The sequence below is a fragment of the Electrophorus electricus genome, chromosome 7 (genome assembly GCF_013358815.1).
Source record: "Electrophorus electricus isolate fEleEle1 chromosome 7, fEleEle1.pri, whole genome shotgun sequence".
In the NCBI taxonomy this organism is placed as follows: domain Eukaryota; kingdom Metazoa; phylum Chordata; class Actinopteri; order Gymnotiformes; family Gymnotidae; genus Electrophorus; species Electrophorus electricus.
The window spans coordinates 27,215,201-27,242,700 of NC_049541.1; the positions used below are offsets into that span (position 1 = coordinate 27,215,201).

The 27,500-nt window shown below is 49.7% G+C and overlaps 3 protein-coding genes across 5 annotated transcripts in view; 1 reads left to right on the forward strand and 2 right to left on the reverse strand.

The window, feature by feature from the left end:
• Positions 1–12,848, reverse strand: part of schip1 (schwannomin interacting protein 1) — a 204,115-nt gene extending 191,267 nt beyond the window's left edge. The window contains exons 1-5 of the mRNA XM_035528211.1: positions 12,811–12,848; positions 12,434–12,524; positions 6,172–6,242; positions 5,057–5,140; positions 2,710–2,863 (exon numbers count right to left, since the gene is read on the reverse strand). Coding sequence (XP_035384104.1) covers positions 2,710–2,863; positions 5,057–5,140; positions 6,172–6,242; positions 12,434–12,524; positions 12,811–12,833 — 423 coding nt within the window. The 5' untranslated portion in view covers positions 12,834–12,848. The remainder of the gene's footprint in view (positions 1–2,709; positions 2,864–5,056; positions 5,141–6,171; positions 6,243–12,433; positions 12,525–12,810) is intronic.
• A 4,143-nt stretch (positions 12,849–16,991) lies between these two features.
• Positions 16,992–24,446, reverse strand: mfsd1 (major facilitator superfamily domain containing 1). Of its 3 annotated transcripts, XM_027019814.2 has the most exons (16): positions 24,277–24,445; positions 24,127–24,179; positions 22,912–23,024; positions 22,612–22,654; positions 22,315–22,382; positions 22,112–22,220; positions 21,665–21,767; positions 20,689–20,787; positions 20,284–20,395; positions 19,045–19,101; positions 18,754–18,910; positions 18,553–18,650; positions 18,220–18,332; positions 18,087–18,134; positions 17,939–18,005; positions 16,992–17,676 (listed from the first exon to the last, which is right to left on the reverse strand). In XM_027019814.2, the coding sequence occupies exons 1-16, from the start codon at positions 24,416–24,418 to the stop codon at positions 17,673–17,675; spliced, it is 1,386 nt and encodes a 461-aa protein (XP_026875615.2). In that variant the 5' UTR covers positions 24,419–24,445; the 3' UTR covers positions 16,992–17,672. The 3 variants fall into 3 exon arrangements, with proteins under 3 accessions (XP_026875615.2, XP_026875616.2, XP_026875617.2); XM_027019815.2 differs by lacking the exon at positions 24,127–24,179; XM_027019816.2 differs by lacking the exons at positions 20,284–20,395; positions 20,689–20,787 and having other exon boundaries at positions 19,062–19,101; positions 24,277–24,446.
• A 2,081-nt stretch (positions 24,447–26,527) lies between these two features.
• The window catches only part of lxn (latexin), a 7,291-nt gene continuing 6,318 nt past the window's right edge, over positions 26,528–27,500 (forward strand). Inside the window, exon 1 of the mRNA XM_027019821.2 lies at positions 26,528–26,793. Within this exon, the coding sequence (XP_026875622.2) occupies positions 26,632–26,793 (162 nt within the window). The 5' untranslated portion in view covers positions 26,528–26,631. The remainder of the gene's footprint in view (positions 26,794–27,500) is intronic.

Below are 27,500 nucleotides of genomic sequence, written 5' to 3' on the forward strand. Positions count from 1 at the left end.
TCAGAAATATTAGTGCCCTCTTCAGTCTTGGACACTTGTGATAAATCTCTTCCTCTCCTATCTCAAGGGCCCCTCACCAAAAATCAATGGCCAATTTGGGCACATCACATTATGGGCCAAGTATATGTGCAGGTATACTCACTTACACACGCACACACACACACACACACACACACACACACAACCTAATGGAGCCCACAGCCATCTTCTCTCACATGTGTGCTGACCACACAGGGCGACTACAGCTGCAGGACATTCCACATGGTGGAGAAGTTAGCTTTCACCTGCCCTGGGGTTCAGAGTCCTCCAGTAGAACAGGACAGAGACACAGGACTGAGACACCAAGAGTAGTCCTGCGCCCCTCCCAAATGCTGAGGACCCGTCCTGAAACGCTCTCAGTCCATCACAGTCTAAGCAAAGTACTTCACGTCCAGGTTTGTTGATGCACGTGAGCCACTGCGCTTAGAGGTTCAAATCTCATTATGTCTCAGATGAACAGCTTCTGTGATTTGGCTCCAGTCACAGAGGAGAGCAAGTCATTCATCTATTGCCCAACAGAAGGAAGTTCTTAATGGAGCGTCTTCATTTTGCTGAACTATGTGACTGAACTATTGCAACTCAGCCATGTGTTACGACAACTCAGGCGGAGCCAAACTCCTCCACCCTTATCTTAGCCATATTGATTAGAAAACCAAACACACACACACACACACACACACACACACACACACACACACACACACACACACACACAGAGAGATAAATAAGACACACATGACGCAATAGCTCTAAAGATGACGCAATGTCTGATCCAAAGGACAAACCCCAATCCTCCAGTAAACCTAACCACGAACCCCAGCCACAAACCCGTATCCTAACCCCAATCCCAATCCTAATCCTAACCCTAACCCTAATCCTAACCAGTCTGTGTCAACATCTTGTGACCCATTCCACGGGGCACTCTTCCCTCAGCACTCCACACGGCCGAGCTCATGAATATTTGACACATGCATGCTGTGGTCTCAGAGTTCATAAATATGCATGAGGACCCCTGGGTATCGTCAGGTTTGGTCCACGCCTCTTAGGGACAGACGGCTGCGCGGGGCTGTGTGCGTGCGCATTTGAGCTGCTAATCTTATGACCTCATAGCGCTAAATGTCAGAATGTGCAAGTGTGTGTGTGTGTGTGTGACTTTTAAAAATCTTTCAGGGCTATGCCTCAAACACACACGCTAGAAAAAAATGCAAAGAAAAATAGTTAAATAGTTAGCATACCAAAGGCAATAAACCATACGAAAGTAGCAGGGTTCCCATATGCTAATGAGGTGAATAACAAATTACCAGGAGGGTGGAGCCTCCAGTCAGTCTTCAGCAGTCACAGCACTGCATGCAAATTTGTGGCCATTAGCTTCCATTTATTGTGATGTATGCTGGGTTTCCCGGACCCGGCACAGGTTAGCTCATGGTCAGGGGCCACAGCGGGAGAGCCAGCCAAGCCGACTGATCTGCCCTCCGCTGGATCACCATGGAGACGTGAATAATGCGTGTGGGAGGAGTGGTTAATGGGGAGCACATGGCATTAAAAAGATGAAAGGCCAAACCCGGGCTGGGCTTGGGCTCCTCTATCCCCGTCACAAGCCAGCGTGTGTGCAGTAAATGATGTGTAAGTTGGGTTGGTATGAACATATGTAGCAATGGGTCTGGAGTTGTGGGAAATGACTATCATGCTGTACGTGCATATCATTTACATTTAGATCATTCACAATAAATCACTGCATACACACGCGCTGCGTGAGAGTGTGTGGTGCAGAATTTTTGCAAAATGCATTGGGTGTGTGTGTGTGTGTGTGTGTGTGTGTGTGTGTGAGTGAGAGAGAGAGAGACAGAGACAAGTGGTTTTCTCAAATATGTTCCATATTCTATGTACTGATCTCATTTATTCCATCAAAACCATACGAAACATTCTGAGAACACCTATAGAACATTCTTCACTCACTTTCACTGAGGCACTGCCTTCAGAGATTAACCACGCCCCCTGGGAGTTGCTAGGGAGCGCCATCGACAAATGAGAGCAGGGCTAATAGGTAGAGCAAGTTGGGAACAACACCAAGATCTGATCTCCAGGTCTGATACCTCCTGACATACTGATGGATATACAAATACGTTCACAGGCTCACGTGTAATTGGATCCATCCTGCAAAACCTCTGATCTCACTTAGAGTCTAAAGGAGTTTGTTGCCAAAGTTGATTTCTGTCTCCTGTCAGATAAACAACTCACTCCCTTGTGTTTACAAATCAGAGCCTCTTTGTCTCTCACCATCCCGTGAGCTTTCAGCTTTGGGCTCTTCTCTTCTTCTTGTATCTGACGGCATCTTCTGACAGTTCAGATGGTTCTGATATATAGGTCTTATATAGATGCTATGTGCTGAAAAAGACCCTGTGTGTGTGTGTGTGTGTGTCCTTGTGTGTGTGTGTGTGTGTGTGTGTGTGTGTGTGTGTGTGTGTATGTGTTGTGAGCATTGTTTAATTTGCCATTAGCTCAGAGGGCAGATAGGATAAGCGCACAGTCACTTCTCGGACTACTACATTAACCAATCAACCACTTTACCAACTTCATCTAATTCCACATGTTGGCATGAGTAGACCACACACACACATTCATACACACACACACACACACACACACACACACACACACCAACTGCCCTACCAGCATGAGGTTTTGACCCAGCTCTTCAGTAGTAAGGTTTGTGGGGAAGGCGTCTTCCAGTGGAACCGTCCCACAGTGATGATGTGTACGGACTTTAGGCCCTTCCTGCCAGCCTGTCTTGCGATCCAGAGCAGTGCGCCAGGCCCTCTGAATTCTGGGAAATCAAAAGAGCAGCTTTCAGAGCATTCTCATGTCCTCGTTGCTGTATAGCAATAACGAACCAATCACCTCAGAGCACTAACAATAACAAACCAATCACCTTTCAAAGTACTGCGATGTTTCACTGTAACCTTTACATCTGTACCATCATCAAGCTAAATCTCTTTATCCTCGAAATCACTACAACTTTGTAATGTTCCCTTTGTAACATGCCATTCTGTGAAAATAAGACAAATCCATCCAACTCTTCGAGCGCCTTCCACCATGAACCGAGCGACCTTAAAAGCCCTTCAGAAACAGACTGCAGCAAACTTAATTATAGGTGTCTGAGCGCAGGCTCCAAACTGCCGTTGTGCGTCTTCTGTCCACCAGGGGGAGACACCAGTCACCTGCCTGGGAACCGCAGTACAGGCTGAAACCCAATCAGCGCGAAATCACATCAGCACCAGGCTGGGATCGATGGGCTGAGAACGTGGGAAATGTGCTTGAGCAAATTATAGGAGTAATGACATCACAGGAGCGGAGTGGGTGGGGTGGGGTGGGGGATGTGAAAAAGAGAAACTTAAACTAAAAACACTCCACTAACGGGTTTAGTAAACATCTCGCCAACTTTCCTTCATGTACTGTAACTTACTCACCACGTATCGTATTAACGCGACACTACAGGGTTTTTTACTAGTTATTTCCAATGTAAAAAAAAAAGACATCGATTACAAATCATTAATTACTGCTTTCCAAACGCAGTGGGGATTACTTGACTAATTTCCTGGGAAACAGTCATTTCATTAGTCATTCTTATTACTTCTTGAAAACCCAGAGAAATCCGTGCCAACAAGAACAAGGATTTATCCGATACGAAAACTTTAATGTGGCTCATCTGAATATCCATGACAAATCCAATCAAATGTAAATTTTCTTCATTTTAAGCATCATGGGTACGACACGAGGAAGCGACGTTCCGGATGACCGGAGCATGCAAAGTCCTGCAAATCTTTTCCCATTTCTGCCGGCATTCCTGTTAACAGTAGACAGAAGTGGAAGAGACTGATATTGTCTCAGATTAATGCAGCTATAGGCATCTGATGGCTGATAACCTGCCTGACTGCCGTAACCCCCACTTGACGCCCGTGGCATTGACTGGGTCAAAGAGATAAAAGATTTCACACGGGTGAGCTCATAATTCAGAAATGCTTAAAGATAGCCATCTCGATCAGTAGGGTGAAGATAGCCATCTCTATTAATATGCACTTACTGAACCATAAACATCTTTAAAAGATGCCAATAGCAGTCAATCTGGGGGCAACATTCATGTTTTAAAGTGAACAGAAGCTGTTAAACATTTTTAAAGCTCGGTGTCTTGGTAGAAACATTCTCCAGTCTGACGGCAGCACACTTGCATACTGTCTTGTTCGGTAGTTTTTCAAAATGCCTGTGACTCTCCCTAAATCTTCTGTGGATAACAGCATCACACCCCTTCTTCACCCTCGGAACTACCTGGACTTTAACTTAAGACACAGAAGATAAGATCTCCATCTGTGGAAACATCTCTTTCAGCCTCCATCCCTGTAGTCTAGAAGAAGGCTGTTTCCTCTGAGTTCATATTCATAAGGAAAGACACATAGTTCAGACCCACTGACACACAAACAATTACACACAAGAACAACAAACAGCTAACAAGCCTTTTCACTTTTTAAAATATTTTCACTTTTTTTCCAAATATTTTTCACTTGGAATCTGTCACATTACGGCCCCTCTCCTCAAACGTCTCCCTGCATGTGAGCTCATCTGCACGACCACGCCCTCCTTGTATTTCACACCTGCTCCTTATTGTGTGCCGTTATTGTGTTTGTATATAAGTCCTTTGTCTACGTATAAATCTTGTCGTTGTTTGAACCAGGTTAGCTTGCTAACCACGCCATTGTCTATGTGTGTAATAAAATGTTTGTTGTGTTAGACACGGCTCGTCCCCGCATCCTGCTTTGCCTCCGAACGTTACAGAATCAAAAGTAATAGATTTTTCTTAATAAGTGACTCTAATGTGATTACAGATATTTAAACTGCAATGTATTACTTCATTTCAGGGAAAAGTATTTAATATACTCTTAGTGATTAAATGACATTACTGCCTTACTATGTACCGTTACTCCAAACACTGCCCCCTTCAGGTAGTGACAGGTACAACACTCACACTACAGCCTTGCTTTCCCACACCAGCTGTTGCTCCCAGTGATGCTCACTGTTATCTTCCCCCTCAGCCAGCTGATGGCGGTTCCTATGACAACAGACAGAACAGGGTGAGCGCTTTCAGAGCCGGGTGTCCAATCCGTAAACATCAGGGGTCATCGACCCCTAATCTGGTTATCATGGAATGTGCTGTGTGTCGAGCTAAAGCGTGCGTGTATCTCACCTCTCCGCCTGGGCTGACCCCAGGCCTGTGCTGTGTGGCGAGCTAAAGCGTGCGTGTATCTCACCTCTCCGCCTGGCCTGACCCCAGGCCTGTGCTGTGTGGCGAGCTAAAGCGTGCGTGTATCTCACCTCTCCGCCTGGGCTGACCCCAGGCCTGTGCTGTGTGGCGAGCTAAAGCGTGCGTGTATCTCACCTCTCCGCCTGGGCTGACCCCAGGCCTGTGCTGTGTGGCGAGCTAAAGCGTGCGTGTATCTCACCTCTCCGCCTGGGCTGACCCCAGGCCTGTGCTGTGTGGCGAGCTAAAGCGTGCATGTATCTCACCTCTCCGCCTGGGCTGACCCCAGGCCTGTGCTGTGTGGCGAGCTAAAGCGTGCGTGTATCTCACCTCTCCGCCTGGGCTGACCCCAGGCCTGTGCTGTGTGGCGAGCTAAAGCGTGCGTGTATCTCACCTCTCCGCCTGGGCTGACCCCAGGCCTGTGCTGTGTGGCGAGCTAAAGCGTGCGTGTATCTCACCTCTCCGCCTGGGCTGACCCCAGGCCTGTGCTGTGTGGCGAGCTAAAGCGTGCGTGTATCTCACCTCTCCGCCTGGGCTGACCCCAGGCCTGTGCTGTGTGGCGAGCTAAAGCGTGCGTGTATCTCACCTCTCCGCCTGGGCTGACCCCAGGCCTGTGCTGTGTGGGGAGCTAAAGCGTGCGTGTATCTCACCTCTCCGCCTGGGCTGACCCCAGGCCTGTGCTGTGTGGTGAGCTAAAGCGTGCGTGTATCTCACCTCTCCGCCTGGACTGACCCCAGGCCTGTGCTGTGTGGGGAGCTAAAGCGTGCGTGTATCTCACCTCTCCGCCTGGGCTGACCCCAGGCCTGTGCTGTGTGGCGAGCTAAAGCGTGCGTGTATCTCACCTCTCCGCCTGGGCTGACCCCAGGCCTGTCATGCTGTGGCTGCACATGTGGCGATACTTCCCTCCCTCCTCCTGAAATGCAAAGCCAAACAGAGCAGCTGTCAGATACGATGGCGGTTGTGGCTTTGCACAAAGACGGCCCAACCTCATGGTGGTCTGACGTTCTCACCTCAGGCAAAAACAAACAAACAGGCGTGTTACTTTCTCCGTCCTTAAACTCTACAGAGTTACCTTCTCGAAAAGGTGTGGCCTGATTGGTTGCGAGGAGGTGACGTGGCGACCTGATTGGTTGTGGGGAGGTCACGTGGTGACCTGATTGGTTGTGGGGAGGTGACGTGGTGACGCTGAAGGGGGTGTTTGGTTTAGAGCTCAGCCTGGACCGCCTGCTGGGAGTCATACATCATGACTTGCCATGAGCCAAAGGAGGAGGAGCCAAACACCTTCACGTCACCGCAACGCGGCGACTGCCTGGGCCGGGACCGAAAGGAAACTCTCCAGATCGGAAACCAGCACCACAAATCCCGGCACCGTGTCTCACCTTGGCTTGCTAGTCTCCTGTTCACCTACACATTTCTGTTCTCTTGTGACTAACAGGCAAACAGACTGGGTCCTGAGCGGATACCCACAATTCTGTGGTCCTGCAAGCATGTCCGTCAGCATCTGAGTGCCACTAGCCCGTGGCAGGCGGACCGTTCTGAGATGGATCTTATGGCCAGTCTCCACGGAGCACTCGATCTGACTAATCACGCCGACATTGATCAAACACCAACACCCCCGTCCCCGAGCAGAGACTATAACAGATGTAAAAACATGGAGAGGGCAGGAGGGAGAGAGAGAGAGAGAGAGAGAGAGAGAGAGAGAGAGTGAGACAGACAGGGAGGGTGAGAGACAGAGAAAGAGAGAGAAGGGGAGGGGTGAGATAGAGCGAGAGAGAGCGAGAGAGAGATGGGGACGGTGAGATAGAGAGAGAGAGAGAAAGAGAGATGGGGAGGGTGAGACAGAGAGAGATGGGGAGGGTGAGACAGAGAGAGAGAGAGAGAGCAAGAGAGAGAGAGCAAGAGAGAGATGGGAAGGGTGAGAGAGAGAGAGAGAGAGATGGGGAGGGTGAGATAGAGAGAGAGAGAGAGAGAGAGCAAGAGAGAGAGAGCAAGAGAGAGATGGGAAGGGTGAGATAGAGAGAGAGAGAGATGGGGAGGGTGAGAGAGAGAGAGATAGGGAGGGTTAGATAGAGAGAGAGAGAGAGAGAGAGAGAGAGATGGGGAGGGTGAGATAGAGAGAGAGAGAGAGAGAGAGAGAGAGAGAGATGGGGAGGGTGAGAGAGATGGGGAGGGTGAGAGAGAGAGAGAGAGAGAGAGAGAGAGATGGGGAGGGTGAGAGAGCGAGAGAGAGAGAGAGAGAGAGAGATGGGGAGGGTGAGAGAGAGAGAGAGAGCAAGAGAGAGAGAGCAAGAGAGAGATGGGAAGGGTGAGAGAGAGAGAGAGAGATGGGGAGGGTGAGAGAGAGAGAGAGAGAGAGAGAGAGAGAGAGAGAGAGAGAGATGGGGAGGGTGAGAGAGATGGGGAGGGTGAGAGAGAGAGAGAGAGAGAGAGATGGGGAGGGTGAGAGAGAGAGAGAGAGAGAGAGAGAGATGGGGAGGGTGAGAGAGATGGGGAGGGTGAGAGAGAGAGAGAGAGAGAGAGAGAGATGGGGAGGGTGAGAGAGAGAGAGAGAGAGAGAGAGAGAGCAAGAGAGAGAGAGCAAGAGAGAGATGGGAAGGGTGAGAGAGAGAGAGATGGGGAGGGTGAGAGAGAGAGATAGGGAGGGTTAGATAGAGACAGAGAGAGAGAGAGAGAGAGATATGGGGAGGGTGAGAGAGAGAGAGAGAGAGAGAGAGAGATGGGGAGGGTGAGATAGATAGAGAGAGAGAGAGAGAGAGAGAGAGAGAGAGAGAGTTAGGTCTGATTAATAACTTTAGGGGGTGTGTTTGTGTGAGCTCCACAGATGGGGCCGTCGGGGCCAGTAATAGCAATAATAAATCTACCTCTTTTCAAATAAAGTGTTTAATAAGTAAGGGAGTTTCACAAAGAAGCAATGCACGTTTGGGTCACAGCAAGGTGTTACACTCCATTAGAATAGATGGTATTAACACAAAGGAGGAGGGAGGAGAGTTATAATACAACACACACACACACACACACACTCCCCTACAAACAACACCTTTAACTGATGAATTATTAAAAATCCTTATTTATTCAAGGCCCCGTTCTTTCAGAATCGAGTACACAGAGGCTCTGTTCACCGAGCGTGAGTGAAGGGAGACTACAGATGTACTCTGTACTCCTCCATACAGGCAACAGAGCAGGGAACGTAGCATGGAACAGCAGAGCGCACGACGTCACACCCAGGAGCCCTAGATATTCATAAAGCATGTTAAACTAAGGCTGCTTAGGTATGTCCCAAAGCTATTTCAGTGCTAATGGCGCCCCCCTGAGGTGAATTATGTTAAATAGGAGTGAGTGAGTTCAAAGGCAGGGTCACAAGGCACTTTGCATGCAAGAACAATTCAGAAAGGCCACTGCTGGTCTGTGATCCTTTGGAGAAAGAGAAAGTAGTGTGTGTCTGTGGTTCCAACTTTGGCCAAAGTAGTGTGAGTGTGTGGTTCCAACCTTGGCCAAAGTAGTGTGTGTCTGCGGTTCCAGCCTTGGTCAAAGGCTACTGCCTGCTGGCCAAACACAGGTCAACCAACACCTATGGAGCGGAGCCAACACCTGCGGAGTGAAGCCAACACCTGCTGCTTTCACGCAAGAGCTGCAACATGCCGACTAACACAACAGGAGTGAGTTCAACACTGGAGTTCAACACGAGCCTCGCATGCTCGAAACACACTGCACAATCGATAACATCTCAGAATTTAAAAATAAACTGGCAAGAAGGTTATTGCCATGGGAAAGCGCTCCATCACGGGCAGGTGGGTGGGAGTGAAGGTGGGAGTGAGGGTGGGCTGAGGGGGGCGTGCAGACTTGATCTCCACCTCCCTGTACGTCCAGCCTCCATCTCATATGCAGCTCTATCCTCTTGCCCGTGGCTATGGGCGGAGACGTTCGAACCAACCAACGATGGACAAGTCTCTGATCCTGAATCAGCTCCGTTGACTGTCGAGCCAGCCTGCAAGGCACTGCGCTACGACACTCGCTGGCCTGCGGTCAGTGTTGGGGTTTTTTGCACTGCAGTCTTTAATTGGAAAATTGGAAATCAATTTACAAGAAAGATCCGTGATGGAGGGATGATCGCTCAGCGCTACTGTCGCCAGTCCCGGACCTGTCCACAGGAAGCAGGCAGACAGGAATTACACCGGCTGATACAAGCAGGCACACACACACACACAACCACTGGGACGCTGCAGTCAAGCCATTACACTGTGCAGTTAAACCACTAAAGCAAACCCAGAATGTAACACACACATACGGGTCCGTTTATGCTGATTAAATGCCTGGTGAACTTGAACATGAAAGGGTCAAAAAAGAACTGGTCATTTGAGCTTGTAAATATGTCCTTTATAACAGGGGTTACATTTAAATGAATTCCCATTAATAACCCTGAACATGTGTAATGGGCTGATGACAGAACCACTGAGTAGCCAAGTCGTCGCCATGACCACAGACAAGTCACATCAAACTCGCACCTTCTGCGCGTCTGGGCTGGTTCATGTGCCTCGTCTCTGACTCGCTCGTTTCCCTGGAGAGGAGGCCGAGAGGCTACAGGGTACAGGACTGCATCCCATCAGCGGATAGAGATGGATTTGCACAAGCATTTAATAAACAGTGGCAGCAGTGTCCCGTGGTGGTGGTGCTTGTTGGGGCTTTTTAGTTTGTTTGTTAAGCTTAACTCAGGCCACGGCCCTTCTTAAACCTGCTGGAGTGAAGGAGAGAGTCTCTCCTCTGTCTCACGTACAGCTGATGAGAGCGGAGAGAGAGCATGACAAAGAAAAACGAGAAAGGATGGGTAGAAAGAAAGAGAGGGAGCGACCACGAGCAAGCATGAGCTCACCGTCCACCAAGACGCCAAATGGAACCTCGAGGCTATTCACGCGGTGTCATTAGACCTGTAGCGCGAGCTTTGACTAGCGTATGGTGCTAACGCGAGGGGGGTGGGGGGGGGAGATTATTGCGACTTCAAAACGCGGTGCCAGAGCGCGAGCTTCATCCAGTTAAACAGGGCACTGATTAATTCATCTTAGCACACTTCACGAGGAGGGACCCTGACTTTCGTCGGAAACTACCCGTGCTCTGCGGCACACAGATGGAACCATCACACCGTCCGTGACTAAGAACACGGTGAGGTACACGGTACACGCGTCGCCACGCGGCCTTGATATCGTCGTCGCAGCCCCGCCGTTTAAGAAACGGACTTGTAATGTAAGACTCGATAACAAGAGAGCGAGCCATGGAGAACAGCAGCCTGACGTATGAATAAAGTATTTGGCTCGCGAACTACATAAGCACGCGAATGCAATCTACGGGATCTCGGGACACTCCCAACTTGTTAAGATCCAGTCAGGTCGTTCAGCGCGAGCAGAGTGCATGTGCGCTCTCCCGGGAGAAGAGCGGATGCGAAACGCGCACATCTGTCATCTAATCTCTCTCTCTCTCTCTCTCTCTCTCTCTCTCTCTCTCTCTCTCTTTCTCTATCTATCTCTGTCTGTATGTCTGTCTATCCGCCTCTCAGTCTCTCTCGTAAATGTGTTTTTGGCTCCAGCGCACCACTTCAGCGCTGATCTTTCCGTGTGTAAGGTATTCTAGAAGCCAGCAAGGTGGGTTCGCGCGGACTGCGAATATCGCCCACGTGCCTTTTATTGGCAGCGAAGAAACGCTCGCGGCGCGTCAGAAGCAGGGCTTTACACTGTAGCTGCACCCGGGCACCCGGACCTTTGATGAAACGCACAAATCCGGCGATCCGGTATCGAACATGGCGAACGCACGTACGTGATGAGCGTTACGCACCGCGGGCATAGCCAGTAGTCGGAGGATGCTGGTAGTTGCGCGCGGCCGGTTCCAGCGTTCACTGAGGCTGCAGGTCAGTCCAGCCTTGGCCGGTTGTAAGATTCCGCCGCGTTACTGACTGAAGGAGCGGAAGGATGCACGTGAATCAAAGTCATGACTGGAAGGCATCATCTGAACACACTTGTACGCTACTGCAAGTATGCACGTCCCGCGCGCGGCCTTTAACCCCAATTCAAGTTTGGCGAATTTTCAGTCAAGCGAAATGTAACAATAGTGGATGAATTTTGAGGCCATGGAGTGTGGATAAATTAACGTTCTCGCAATAAGATTAAGCAGGCTCGACGTCGGCTGCTGCAGTTATTACCCCCATGACCAACCGAGCGCGACACTGGGGTGGTTTACGCGTCCGTAAAGCGCTGACATTAATTATTAATAAGTTGTACTGGGAGAACCGTCCTTATCCGGACCCGTGCTCCCAAGGACGGCTCGCCCTACTTTCCCACGTGTAGTGTACACAGTGTCTACGCACGGGGAGCATCCGAGCCGAGCAGAAATAGCCGTGAAGTGCGGTAACGGGACGTAAACCGGAGCTGTGCCTGCTCCGGATACGAAGACCGGACCTCGGGGCGGATAAATCATCTGGAATGCAGACGCATCCGATGGGTGGCAGCAAAGCCCTGAATTAACTCTTGCAGCAACTACTGTGTTCGGAAAGTGCCAGAACAGCATTAAATAACGTTTAAATAACGGAAGGACCATCCCGGCTCAGACAGCATTGAACGACAGCATCTGCGGAAGTTTAGGGAAGCGAGACATTAACGGATCCGTAGGCTTCGCTGGTCGTGGGGCTCTCCATGTTCAAGGTGGGAGCTGTCCACGGTGCTGAAACGGTCAAACGGCAGGGTGATAATCCAGTCAGACGGTAACCGAGCGCGGTACCGACTTCTTTTTTTTAAAGCAAGTTACTCAAATGAAAAATCGTCCGATGACACTCAGGTCTAATAAAACAAATATGTAAAACAAATGCAGACTTGATGCGTTAACGTCCAGACGCCGCTATAGACTACACCGACTATAGGCTCCGCCGACACAGCTGCACGGTTTTAGTTACCGCAACAGTCTTAGCGCCAATTGACGGCACCTGAATTACAGTCATACGTACAAAAATCAAAAGGCGTCTTTGCGTTTTCACAACCCAAAACCTTTATGTGCGCATTACATACAAGCCAGACAGAATCGGGACGGCGGTCCTTTCATGTTGGGCGAGAAACGTAACGACTTTACCTGGGTGATGCACAGAGATAAACGCTTCCTCTCGCGCGCGCTGCTCCCGGGCTCGCCGCGTAGTGTCTCGCCTTCCCCGTGGTGGACGTCTCTGCAAACACGAACAAAGTTACGTGTGTTAATAAAGCGACGTGAAGGTCAGGACAAACATAACGATCTCAGTCAGCCCCCTGCTCGAGGAATCCATCTTTCGTCGCGATGACATACGCGGGCGAGACATCTGGACGAGCGCGACAAGTCATTAAAGGCGTTAAACGGCAACATTCAACGCGTGACCGTCTTTTTAAGCGCCCCGTGGTCACGGCAGCCTGACAGCACGGTGACAATTATTTCATAAATACAGCAACGCTCGTCGACGGGGTTTGACACGGACTAACCGAAAACTGCCGGTCCCGAGCATGCTCGTCTCGCGCCTGGGTCAGCCACCACTCGCGAACCGTGGAGTGAAGCAGTTTGGTGATCCGACTTCGCGAGCGTTCTCTCAGCCAATGGGATGCCTGGCTCGTGCATGACTTATGCGGCGTGCGCAGTACTGTGGGAGCCATAGAGTTCGGTAATCAGCATCAATCAGGCGGACTTGTTTCCACTTTCTGCAAAGTGAGCGGAAAATATACACACACACACACACACACACACACACACACACATTGGGTGAGTTTACAACAGGGGACAAATCAGAGAAGATTTGTCGCTGCAGAACATGCAGACGCTCGTAAGCATGTCAAAGGTCAGGGGACACGTGCGCGCGAGCGAGAAGGCAGGCTGCCGCAGCGCCGAACGGGGCATCGTTGCAGAGATAGCTCGCGATAGCTCATCAGAAATACTTAAGTGGTCTCAATGAACATCCAAACGAACAGCCGGTGTGTGTTGTAGTGTGTCGTGGGCTATGTGTCTGCCCGGGAAAATAAACGATTGCAGCCGGGTTTGACGCGTGCACGGTGCAGGCCCAGTCTTACACGGACCTGTAGTAAGAGATGCACAGTGTCCAGCGATGGCGCCTTCGTCCACTAGTCTTCTCAGACCCGCGCTGAAACAGAAAATACGTCTGCTGCGGTCTCTTCGGGAAAAGAGGTCAGGACGCGCCAGGCTTGGCTGCGCAAACTCATGCCTGTAATATCCCGGTAACGCACGGATACGGCAATCACGTCGCGCCAAGGTTTAAACGTGTGGTGCAGTTAGTTCCCCTTAGGGGTTAAAAGTCTTTCACACCTGTGAACGGTTACCTGAACAGATGAAAACACGGAGGATGTCGCAGTCCGTCGTCACCTACTGCCCCGTCTGGGATTCTGACACCTGGATCTACTCGCCCGTAACCTACAGCCCGGTGTTGGCGATCCGACTTTTCCCCAGCGGAACGTTACTTTGTCTAATCTACTGCCCCAGACGCCGGTGAGGCTGTTCGGTGGTCTACCTGGCGTACGTGACGGTAACGGACGCGTTCTACGTGCTCGCTCTCCCGCTGCTGATCGCCAGTTACGCGATGAAGGACTTATGGCCGTTTGGGGACGCCGCGCGCAAGGCCGTGCGCTTCTTCTTTTACACGAACCTTCACTGCAGCACAATATTCCTCGCGTGCATCAGCGTGCACCGGTTTCTCGGTGTCCGTTACCCGAGTGTGGCCACGCGCCACAGGACAAAGAGGGTCGCCCTGTCAACCTCGTGCTTGGTTTGGGTGCGGGTGTCGGCGGAAGTTGTTCCTACATTCAACTGTTACTTTATGCCGTCAAGGACGGGTGAGAACTCTCACAAAGCCGCGCAGATGCGCGCCAGATCCTCGCGCACTTTTAGGACGGTGTGCTTGCTCTACTTGTTCGCGCGAGTCTACGTGCCGACGGAATGTGGCGTCATCTGCGTCGCGAAGGCCTGCTATAAGGTCTGGAGGCCGCTCGTGAGCTTCGGTTGCTGCGTGAACAACTTGCCGTGTTTCATGTTTTCTGACAGAAGAAGACAGCAGCTGCGCGAGGCGCTGTCCCGCCGCAGAGCGCGCCCGTCGGTTTGGACGGCTCAGCCACGACTGGAACGCAGCGAGAAATGCGCACCGGGAGCGGAGCGGAGCGACGCGACCGGACACAAGGAGCCGACCGGCTGGACACAAGGACTGCAAGTACAGGCAAAAAACCGGAATCTTTCGCTGACAACAGAAATAAAGCAGAGTTAGACAGGAAAACAATTAAATTAAGCATTTAAATGAATAAAGAAAATGAAGAAGTTAAATCCCGGTCTTGTAGTTTTACGGACTTTATTATTCATGACATATTCGGACAAATGCCCCTTGTCTCTTGATGTTTTCCGAAAACGTTCGCCCTCCTCCTGCGTTCACACTGTTCATCAAGCGCGTGCGTAGATGAGGAGTTAAGCAGGGGACACAAGTAAAGTGCCTCGCGCAGTTCACAGCACGGGTCGCAGAAACACGTCATTACAAACAACACCGGAGAAACGCCAGGCAGCTCCCGGATCTGCGCCAGCGCCCCGCACACCTGCGACAGGTACTCGGCCTGCTTGAGCTCTCGATGCAGGCACGTGAGGTGGGCAGGCAGAGCAAGCCGTAGAGAGGAGAAACGGGAGAAACGCGAAGAGTCGCACTCCGCAGGCTGGCCAAGGGGAAATCAACGGCCGCGTGAAAACAGGGATAGTAGAGAGGCTTTTGTAACGCGAATATTAAACTAAAGGAAATTACGACAAACAACTGATCAGATATACGAGGCAAATTTAAGACTAGTCATGACGTAGCACAGGGGACATGGTGCACAATATCGGTGGAGTGTGCTTAAGAAAGAGTGCATGCAAGACATGAAAAGGGATGGCGGACAGACACACACACACACACACCAAGGGCTTTAGAAATAATTGGAAGAAACATTCTCTACCAACATTCATCTGCACAGCCAGTGAAGCAATCAATGTACAGCAAATACAATTAGAGATCACTTCATCTTTTTAAATAGCTCTCCCGTTCGTCAGACTGCATACGGTATCGAGTCGGCCAACACGATGTGATTGACACTGAGCGTGCAGGGCGGATTTAACACGTGCAACAGTGAAATGCACTGCGTCTGCTCTGAAGACTGCGAGGGTAGGTACGGATGACTCATTTGTAGGTACAAGTTTTTCAAAAAGGAATAGAATAAAAAATATATACAAATGAGGCGAAAAACACTCACGCAAGACCCTTGTGAAGACAAGAAACGGGGAGGTGCTGTGGGCATTAAATACAGGGAGATTTAATGTGTACTGTGTAAGAGATTAATGAGTGACTTTATGGGAGTCCTAAAGGCACGTGTTTATGGGTAGTGGGGAATACTATATAAGGGATGAAACAAATTATGCCAAAGGAAATTGAAGCGACCCAGTGTACTGATGGTGTGGGGTGTGACTCCAGAACATCAGAGGTTTACGCTAAAGAGGGCAAGTGAATTTCTGTACACACCTCCTTCATTCTTCACTCCAAAAACAGCATCAGGACTTCAAGCACCTTTCCAAACACAATACAATACAATACAAGTCTTACAAGTAAAGAAATAAATAGGCAAACACCACAAAGCCTCAATCAGTTTCCCCATTTACACATCACAAGGTTGATGGAAAGATAGACACTGGTGACAGCATGCACGCGTAGTTTTAAAGACCCACTCTTCTCTCACAGTAGGCCTACATGAGGCTAGTAAGAAAGCTGATTTGAGTTCAGTAATCCCATGGCAATTTAATCCCATTCATCAGGATGTAAAAGACAACCAGTGGCTTAATATGACATACACAAGTTTCAGTTTCTGCTAAAAGAGGAAGTTATTTGTATTTAACAGGAACACAGGGCCTTTGCCTGGTTTCCCTAAAGCTAAATGAGTCACGTGAGCCAGCAGACACCACAAACGGGAGCTATGAGTCACGTGACCCAGCAAACGCCACTAACTGGAGCTCTGGTCTGGACGTGGAAAAGCTTGTGAAAGATGGGAATGTGATGCACATGCCATGATTCCGGTGTCCCAACAAAACAAAGAGACCTGTGACTAGGCAAAATGGTCTTTAAAAAAAAGCTCCTGTTGTCATGGTTACCCCTCCTCTGATATGGTGGTTCCCATGGCGAGGACCCAGCCTGTGGTTTGTTTTGGTTCCTTGTCTAGCCATGTGCTTTCTGCGTTTTGGTTGTCCCACCCCGTGTAAGCTGCCCCAGGTGGCTCTGGTTAGCACCTTGGTGTATTTATCCCTGTGGTTTCACTCTCCTGTTGCTGGTCACTGATGGTTTCTCTCAGCTGCATCATGCCCCATGTGGCATGTTTGGGTTGTGCTGTTTCCTGTTTTGGGTCAAGTTTAGGTTTTTGCATGTTTGTTCATGTTGTGTTTAGCCTCCGTGATCCTGTTCGTTGGTTATATATTCTGGTTGTTTTGTTGGACGTCTCCCCTGGCTTTACAACCATGGACTGTTTCCATGACTACAATTCTAGATTTTCCTTTAATAAACATCACAGCATTACACCTGCTGAGGTAACAGTGCCATCACTCATGGGCTAAATCTAGGACAACCAAACCCACCCAACACTCCAAAAATCATTTAAATACAGTGAAACAGAGGATGTGCAGTTATTTAATTAAACTCATAACCATTTTGATTAAAACTCATGTCAGAGTAAAAGTCAATTGATGCTCCACAGTAAGTAAAATATCAAAAAAAAAGTCACATTTTCTTAGTCAAAAGTCTTAAACATATAACCTTTAACAGTAAACCTAAAAATAACAGCCCTGAGTGCTTGCAGATTAAATACAAAAAAGACAGGATCAAGCCTAAACAGGGCTCCAGCTAGCAAATCTGATTTTAACCATCACGCGACAAGCGGAGGTCTGAACAGCCACACGAGAAGCCTGCGGCAGGATTCCGACTTCTGGAGAGACCAAACCGTGCAAAAGTCCAGGAGGAAGGAAGAAGCTCGCCATCATTTCCGTGAGTGACGCCCCACACCACCCTCCTTCCATCCCAGCTGCCCAGAGCACGTGGGCCTGGTGAGGTCCCTCCCCCCTCACTCACCTCACCTGAAGCCACTATGTGGGGCGGAGCATACGTGATGGCTTGGGAGGGCAGTGCAAGGTTGCCGTGACAGCGAGTTACATGTCAGCATAATAGAAGAGGTGCTGGGAAAGAGGAAATGGGTGGAGCAGAGGAGACATTAAAGAAGACACACCCCCTGTGATTGACAAGTTAGGCTCCCAATTGAACAGGCTGCCTTGGGGCCAGGGGAGTGACAATCCGTTACCTGTAACACATCAAGTAAATGGGCTCAGTTACACACACACACACACACGACCAATAACGGTCAGGAACAGACCCTCTTACAGGAGGCGGGGTTTGGCCTGGACTGACTGGCTAACTTTGCACACTTTGGGGTGACTGAGAAAATTCTGTCCATTTCAGGATTTGGTCAGCCTTCATAATGCAAAGGGAAGGAAGAGGAAAAAAGGCTCCCCTTTGGAGGATCTTGTAGCTCAGCTCTGCCTCCAACGGCGAGCAAGACTCACTCTGACTCCACAGATGTGGCTTTCTGCTGTTTGGCCCGGGACGACGCAGAGATGTTCAGCTCTCCACCTGGACAAAGCGAGAAACAGAGGTGTGCGTGTGTGGACTCCAGGTGCTGAGAGCACGCGAGCTACAGCTTCCTGATCTTACCTCGAAGAAAGTCCACAAAGTACAGCATCACCACAGCTACCAGAGCCACTACAGGAAGGGAGGAAGACATGACGCCATCGTTTACAGTTACGCCACCATCCACACAACCGGCACGCACAGCGGTCGCACTCACCGCAGACGCAGAAACAGAAGAACACTTCCAGGAAGAGGTACCCTCTTCTGTCCACAATGACACCTGCCGCCATGGAGATGAGGGCCAATCCCAGGTTCTGAATGGACTGCATGCTGCCAAGGAAGAGAGAGGAAGAACCACGTCCAGAGATCCGGACGATACGAGACCCTTCCTACGCTGCCGCACCAGAAAATCCCTCGGCACACCGATAATTCAACAGATAATGCTAGAGGCAGCTTGTCACTTATTTGTCTCTCCAGCAACAATATAAGAGGGAAAATGTCCCTGGAAAATCAAAAGCTACAGGAAGACACAGCAAAACGGCATACTTACAAGCCATAGGCAGTGCCCAGCTGGTGCTCGGGAACCACAAAGGCCACCATTGGCCAGAGAGCGCAGGCCAGCAGCGAATAGGACATGCCCAGGATGACCTGTGAAGCCAACAAAACCACCAAAAAACCCCCATCTCAGTTCAGTGAGAGGAGCACCAAGTGTTTGCAATTCTTAACTGTTGCAGTATGCAGGAAAGGTTACCATGGCAATCCAGGGGTTCCAGAAGGTGAAAGCCAGCATCATGTGAGCAAGCAGGGTCGTTACCACGGCGCACAGCACCCATGTGATGTTTTTACCCGTCTTATCAACCAGGAGCCCCAACACCGGAGAAGCAGGAGCAGAGAGGATGTACACAATGCTGACAGACAGACAGAGAAAAACAGAAGGAAACGTTGGATTATATATGTGATTACACATCCTGATTAGGTATCATCAGTCTAAACATCACAAATCCTCCAATCTGTTTTCTCGGCGAGAACACAGTGAGATTACCTGTTGACTGCACTTGCCTGCGTGGGCGTGAAGTTGAACTTCTCGATGAAGAACACCCTGTAGGGGGAGAGAGGCGTTTCAGTGCTGGGGCACGCCCCGTGAAGACATCCCTCCCCTTAACACCGCGTTCAAACATCACGCGATTTGTCTGCGGGTGGTAGACGCCCTTTAACAGCCCAACCAAGACCGAAGCTTATGGAGCAGGGCAGCGTTTGTGCCCGAACGCAATCGGCGTTTGTGGATTTGACACTTTCCTTCTTCAGTTCCGGTGAACGTTTCCTGATTGTAAATAAACACGCCCCCGCCAAAAGCTCCGCTGATCGGAAAGGATAAAGATGTGGCTGAGTGAGCGTTCTGGAGCGCTGCCGCGAGGCTGCGCTTTCCTTACGGTCCTCCAGTTCCACTGTGGCGTTTAAATCCCATTCCAGTGACCAGTGTCTTTGTGCAGCCCGTCTCAAATCGCAGCTGAGCGCTTAATCAACACGTCGCTAGTCTTCCTGGAAATGGCCGTTTACTGGATAGGATGGATGCGCGTTTCTTCACGCGCCAGGGCGAGTTCAGCCGGTAGCAGCCGCCATGCAGACCGCCGCGTGCATGAACTCCCACAATCTCCCCTGAACGGCGTCTGGCTGGAGACACAGCACTGCAATTACTTCCCATTTGTGTAAGACAAGTCTGTTATTTCAAGCAGTTCTGTTTAGACAAGGACGATAAGAGTGAGGTTGCTAGGCAACTTAATACCATCCCTTGTGGCAGTGTAGGACATTAGTGAAGGACACCACACACCAAACTGGAGCTGTTAGCGCTGTTCTTCAGCTGCCGCAAGTTCCTTCTGTGGTGTCACATTCAACGCATTTTAAACTTGTATGTGCATTCGCCACACTGCATGTTGTTTACCTTCAGTCAGCCACACTACCCCACCCTGCTACAGACGCAGCAGTGGTGTAGCGGTGGGTGGATTGCATGCTTGGTTAAGTCCCTTGTGGGGTGAAGGACAACATGTCAAGCCAACAGCTGACCTCTGAGGCAGAGCGTGAAGGCCACTGGAATAAGGTGTGCACACCTTTCTATGAGCTGCACTACGGAGTTCTTTATAGACAAGGCTATCCAGTAAAATCCACTAGTGCAACAGCTTAGAAACCAACCACAAATACATAACCAACTATATCCTGTTAAAAAACCCCCATCACAGCTGACATCAGAGGTGTGTGTGTGTGTGTGTGTGTGGTGTGGACTTACTGGCCCAGCCCAATAAAGGGGAATATGGCTACGTAATATCCCACACAGATGAAGAAGATCAGCCATAACTGGACAGGGAAGTCCTTCACATCCCTCAGCTTAATCACTTCCCCTAGAGACACACACACACACACACACACACACACACAGCTAGCCTCCTCTCTCCAGGTCTTCACAGGCTCTGCTGAGCTGTGTTCCAGGCTGCGTGCGTGCGTCCATTATGTCCCCTGTGGATCTGAACCCCACGTGAGACACTCTAGATAACAGTCACAAAATCAGTGCTGGGAGCAGCGCAATACAAGTTACTCATCAGTGGAGATTAACAGCTCAACGCTGCTATATAACACACACAAATGGAGTCCAACAGAGCAGCGCTGCACAGGTCATAGAGCCACAGTCACTGACCAGACTTTCCTTGCTCTTTGTCAAGTATCTTCTCTGCCCGCTTGTCAAGGAAGGCCAGCACCAGAGCACAGAGAAGTGACAGCAGACATGTGGATGCCGCTGAAACACACACACACACACGCTCATAAATATCTCCATGGAACTTCACTTCCATCCAGTGACCTTTGATACATGAGATTTCTCTGTAATGAAAAGTGCTCAGACACTTCTGCATGTATGCAGCGTCACATGACCCACACTGGGTCATAGCAGGCAAACAAAGAGACAGGAGTATTAAAGGTTAAAAGGCATTTACAGCTGACCACACAGGGGGTCATTTTAAAACCTGAAGGACCCGTCTGCTAACATGAGGAACGGAAACCTCAACTGTGCAAAATGCACAGTCAAGAAAGGAGGCGGAGCCCCAGGACTGGAAGTAGGCGGAGCCAGAGGGAGGACGTAGCTGAGCAGAAGTGAAAGGGGAACCACAGCACACAACATCTCCAGACAAAGCGTTCCGGTTGAGAAACACGGCGTCGGGTTTCACGGAGCTCCTCGCCGGCGCCAACACGGGTGTGGTAACTGGAGCCAGAGGTTTCAGAGGAAAACGTGACCCCTAATGTGTCAGCGGTCGTAATTCAGTGACTGCTCTCCTGCAAAGATTACGCCCTCAGAGCGCGTCGTACCAAACCTGGTTGTTGGGGATGAGGTCGAGAACATCAAACGCATCTATAAGATTCTCAGCAGGGATAATTTTTCCTAATTAGCATAATTATTTTAAAATGGCTAAATTAACAAACAAAAGCAATAAAGCCATTTTAAAATTAATTCATCCAAATGAATGCAATTATGAATTATGAACAGGAGAACACCGATCACGGCAGTTGATGAGCTACTGGCACCAATGTTTTCCCAAACTGGTGTGCGTGTGGTCGTGGAGGAACATCATACCAAGGAGGAGAGGATTCCAGACATGCAGCGCTCTGGAGACACTCACCGATCATGAGAGCAGTTCCCAGGGTGGTGGGTCCTGCGTGTCCCAGTGTGGTCTTCACCTGCTTATACACCCAGCCCATGATGTTCATGTTTACCGTACTGCCCTGGGGAGACAAACGGCTCCCTGTCAGTGAACTCTACTGGGGGCCAGTCAGTATGACTGGCTGGTAGTGCTAGCAAGCGTCCTATAGTTTTCACGAGTTTAAGTATCCGAGGAACAGCATTTATTTAAACCAAGTTCTGTATACAGTCAGACAGACGATCACTCAGGAGTCATTTGGTCCAGGTTTTGGCTTCATTCGTCTTCCAAAAGAAGAATTAATAAGTTTAATCACTTATTCCACATACAGCCTGTTCCATTAAGCATACATCTCATACATATAACCCAGTCTGGGCCAGACCGCCTGGGCCGGGCCGTATAGCACTGTACTAGTGTAAAGACAATTACCACGCGGGCCATGCTGAGCTGCAGCCCAAACACCAGGTTGAGCTCCTTCCCTTTGAACCAGTTCACTGCGTACGTGTTCTGAGCCACAGCCAGAGACTCTCCTCCAATACTGCACAGAGGGGAGGAAATGAGGAGGAAGAGAGTTGGTTAAATCTTGACTACTTCCAGACTGCAGGCTGGATCCAAGGAAGAGCAGAGCTCACCCAAAGACAAAACGCCCCAACTCCATCAACCAGACACGATCAACCAGGGCACCGAGAGCGAAGATCACCTGCACAGAGACAACGAGGCAAACGATGAATCACACACAATTTTTGTCTTATTTAAGTAAGGTTGTGAAGATGTATGGTCAGCGTGTTTATGACGATGTATTGATTATTTTAGAATCAACTCCATCTTAAGTGTAACAGTAATGAGCAGGGCACTCATTGGTCAATAACCAAGTGGTGTTACAGCGCGACTGAAGAACACAGCAGCCGTGTGTATGTGAGAGAACACACCTGTCCCCCACACACAAAGAGTGAGAAGATTATGGTCCCCAACCTAGAAATGGTGAGAAGGTTGTGTTACACCTGCAGCTGACAAACCTCTTAGACAACACACAGAACAGGGCAGCTGATGGGATTTTGTTAAGTGTTGAATTTGTTTACTTGTTTAGGGATCGATTATAGTGTTGACACTTCAACATTTCGTTTAAATAAACTTATCTGCACACTTGAAACTATTAAGCATGAAAGGGGGAAGTGATGTACATCTTGAAGTAGATATTAGTGAGTAGCCAAGTGGGGTTTTGAGATCACCTGATACCAAAAACTCTGTCGAGCAGAAATCCTCCCACGAAGCAGAGGAACACGTTAGGCCAGGAATACCAGGCATAGAGCTGCATGAACCCAGACGTGTTCAACCGCATGTCCTGTGGGACAGAAACGGACACCAGGAGAGAGAGAGAGAATCAAAAGCACTAAATGAGCCTTCAGCACATGGTGTCGGATATACTAGTGGTGCTTGCCAAACAGAAGTGAAGTTTGACTGACAAAATGAGTGCACCCCCAGCTCAAGAACTGTGTGTGAGTGAGAGAACGGTGTTCACCTCCATCAGTGCAGAACACACACATTAGCTGGGCCATCGCATGTTAACTCAATACCATGTGCTTTACAATTACTGATGGCGTTAATAACCCTGGACAAAAAGTGAGAAGTGATACTCATGACTGTCCACTGAAGTGCTCCACTTTTCAGACAGGTTCACAGTACGAGCGTGATGGTGGAGAGGTTCTGCTACACAGCCTCTTCACTTCTGTCTGTAGTTATAGGGCGAGTTTACGAAGGCGAAGACACCCTGGTCTCCCTTCACATATCCATCTGACCGTCCCCTTGCTGTGGGTTTGGCCTGTTCATCACCTCACGATTTTACCATGTGGCTAATCATGAAAAGTGCTTAAAGATTTTTAGAGAAAAACATAAGATTTAAACAAAAATAGATTTATTAGATTTAGTTAATAAGACGTCAAGAAGTGACAGTAACTTTGAGTTGCGTTTTGGAGGGAAACAAGTTCATTTCTGATAAGTAATAATGCCATTCCTTCTTTCTTTCTTTGGTTGATTGCCCAGTGGTTGAGGTGAAGTTACCTACCCCACAATTAGGTTTATATGCATGCATTTATCCACACACTTCTAGGTAAACAACTACTCAAATAGGGAGTCCTTCAGATCTGGGATTACTGGCTCATTATTCTGAACTATGAACTGTCAGTAGCCATCCGTCACCTCTGCCTGCCAATAGTAGCGGCTGCTTCCAGTCAGCCTTCTAAACATTGAGCGTCCATAACGGGGTGAGAAGCACCAGGTGGAATGAAGAACAAGCTGGTTACTGGTGCCCCACACGCGCACCTCCCGTCTGTCCGCCAGCATCCAGAGGAGTGAGCGCGCGTGCTTGTAGGTGACTGCGCAGTGCTCCCGGGAGATAATCAACCGGCTCGAGGACCGTTTGCACACATTAAGAGCGCGAGGCTAACCTTGATGACTTGTTTCTGGAGGGCAGCTGGGTTGTCGTAGCAGAAGTAACTACCTGAAACCGAGCAGAGCACACGCACGCCGTTAAACGCTGGACACGCGCGCCGAGCCTGCGTGCGAGCCCAACACTCCAACAGTCGCGTGCCACTCACCGAATCCCAAAAAGCACATGAAGACCAGGACGATGATCCGGTGGCACAAATGCTCCGGGTCACCGAGTGGAGAGCGCGTGGGTCGGCCGCCACGGTGAACGCTTTCATCCAGAAGACTCTGCGTCTCCGCCGCACCCGCCATCTCGCCACCCCGCGAGCCTCTCAGAAAGGGCGACAACAAAGCTCGCGCAAGCGCCTTAAACCCACGTCACAACAGTCATGTGATTGGAAACGTCATCGCTCCGACGCGCGCGCACACACACGCGGAAGAGGCTCGGAAGGTTGAGTCGTTTAAATACATTGTGCAATTGTTTTTTCGGTTGCAAATTAAAATATTAGACGTTTCCCCCGGTATTCACACTTTTAAACATTTATATTGATGGTTTAGTTCTGAATTCTCTCTCCACATTTCATAAGGTTCATATAGTTTATAACACCACATAGACTGATATATGATATTCCTACATATCCAGTACAGTTTTTGGCTTCTCTACCCGCCTCTGGGAACAGACAGGATAACCTCCAGTGCTCATGCCTTGGGCCGCTGTGATTTCACTCTGTGTTCACCTTTCTATCACCGCCAGCTTGTTACAGTATGTATTATGTGGGATTGGAACAGACGGGCTAACCTTCAGTCCTCATGCCTTGGGCGCTTATGACCAGTTCTTTGTTCTTGTTTGTCCTTGGACCCCTTTTGGTAGGTACTAAGCACGACATACCATGAACACAAGACCTGTCATGTTGGAGATGCTCTGACCCAGTCGTCGAGCCATCACTGTCTGGTCCTTGTCAGAGTCACTCAGATCCTTACACTTGCCCATTTTTCCTGCTTCCAACACATCAACTTCAAGAACTGGAAGTTCAATAATAGTAAAAATAGATGCATTATAACCTCAATGATGAGTTGCCAGCACTGACGTCCAGTTCCTTTATTATAAATGTATCAACTAGGAACCAACACATTTCCTAACTGGTGTCTTGGCTGCCTTCAGTTAAGACGCACGTTAGTTAATATGTTCATTACAAATGCAGCCACACGATAAATGCAACTGACGTAGGAATGACGGTAAATAACGTGTTTTATAGGCCTACTAAAACACGGCTGGTTTACAGAGTCCATGCAATTCATCATCACTCTTTCTGAACTTAAAATGCGGGCTCATTTCTCCCCCGTAGTGCAGGCCAGCTCCGTTAAGAGGTTTGGGGGACTGCTCGCGGACCGGAGCAAGATCCCCGATGTTGCCATAACTCAGGCCCGGTAACCGGGCAGAAAATGGCAGCTGGGCGTGACAAGCGGGTTCCGTCACATGCTGGGGCGCCTGCACTACCGCCTGCGCGAGGCAGGGAGGGAGTGCATGTTTCATGATCACCTCCCTCAGCAGGTCGGCATGGCGACGCGGCAGTAAATCAGGCCCAAGGTGCTGCAAATCTGACAGTCCCAAAACGCATCTGCAAGACATTACCGGGCACGAGAAACGCTTTAAAGCCTTGGCTCCAGCCTGATCCGATTTAGAAATGAATCAGGAGGAAATGCAGGTTAGGATGATTAATTAATTACCTTCACTCAAATCTCTCCACCCACCCTGCATCTAAATCTTAACAGATCTGTGTTAGCGCATCATGCCTCACAGTTGTGACTCCTTAGTGCGGGACGGATCGTGTTTTAGGGTTCATCTGCAGACGGAGAAGTCCCAGTTCATCAGTCCATCTGTGTTCACACTACATGGAGTGGAAGAGCAGGAGCTAATACTGCAGCTAACGTGTTAAACTCAGATAAATAACTGTTCTCCGCTCTGAACCTTCTGACCACACCACTCAACAAGGTGAGTGTCTGTAAACAGACTCCAGGGTTGGATACAGACAACCAGTGAGAACGGTGCACACGGCCAGACACCGCCGTCTCTCCAGCAGGGCAGGCACCACCCGGTGAAGACGGCCAACGTGACTCGCGCCGTGGGCCAGAGCAGGACATGTGCAGCAGAGTTGAGCGTGCGAACAGCTGCCTCGTCTTTCGCTTCCTCTGTCTCTCATCCACTCAGTGAGGGGGGGAGAGAGAGAGAAATGATCAGTCAGGCCTACGATGTGAGACAGCCAAGTGTGTGTGTACAAAACCACAGGATTACAGTTCAACTTTCTCCCCGTTGTGCTCGTTCAGAGCAAACGTGACACTGAAACATCTCGGTGTTCTTAAGAAGTTCATCTCGCACTGTAACCTCCCCCTCATCAGAAAGCCATGCCCCTCTCTCTGCTTCCTAAACATTTCCTGTTGTGAGGCTTCCCTCCCGAGTTGAACACACGTCTCCCTGCAGTGCTCGTCAGAGCTTGAGCGTGTCTTCAGAGCCCTCTGCCTCCACCATGCACCGGTTCTGCTCGGTGTGTGTGGTTCTGTTCTCGCTGGTGTGGCCATGTCTCGTGCAGCCGCAAACCCCGACGTCCCAACCTCTCGGATTGACGTCCCTGCACGAGGGGAACTGCAGCTGTGCTCTGCGTCTTCACCACACCGAACCGACAAGCCAAGTGAGTGCTGCCCTCCGCACACCACACCTAATCTCGCTGGTATTTAAAACGGACAGTTACCCAGTAATGTAGTTTCTTCTCGGTTAAACAGTTTTGCTCTAGGACTAACCCTACGACTGATATCTGTGGGAAAAACACACAGACCCAAAATGTTTCACTTGTTTATTTCTAATAGTTTATCCTGTTTGCCTGACTAAAGTACACGCACACAAAATGGGTGACTGTTTCATTGGAGCTTTGACTTTTCATATGCTGTACACAGTACAAATCCCACTTCACATGCCCAGAGCCATGCTGAGCACACACACACATCTCCATATAAACAGCTGCAACAGCTTCAAGAAAAACTATAATTCCATAAATGACAAATTTTTGAAGGGCCTTTGTAAGTGTGTGTGTGTGTGCGTACATGTCTGCGTATGTGTGCGCGCCCGCGTGTACATGTCCGTGTGTGTGTGTGTGTGCGTACATGTCTGCGTATGTGTGCGCGCCCGCGTGTACATGTCCGTGTGTGTGGTGTGTGTGTGTACATGTCCGTGTGTGTGGTGTGTGTGTGTACATGTCCGTGTATGTACATGTCCGCGTGTGTGTGGTGTGTGTGTGTACATGTCCGCGTGTGTGTGGTGTGTGTGTGTACATGTCCGCATGTGTGTGGTGTGTGTGTGTACATGTCCGCGTGTGTGTGGTGTGTGTGTGTACATGTCCGC

Excerpts from the sequence above, each read along its gene's own strand:
- mfsd1 (XM_027019814.2), bottom strand. The coding sequence starts at position 24,418 with ATGGCGGGTGCGGCGGAGACGCAGAGTCTTCTGGATGAAAGCGTTCAC. Across the intron at positions 21,768-22,111 it reads AGCTCAGCATGGCCCGCGTG|GGCAGTACGGTAAACATGAA; the intron begins GTAATTGTCTTT and ends TTGTCTCCCCAG. Across the intron at positions 18,651-18,753 it reads GGAACCCCTGGATTGCCATG|GTCATCCTGGGCATGTCCTA; the intron begins GTAACCTTTCCT and ends TTGGCTTCACAG.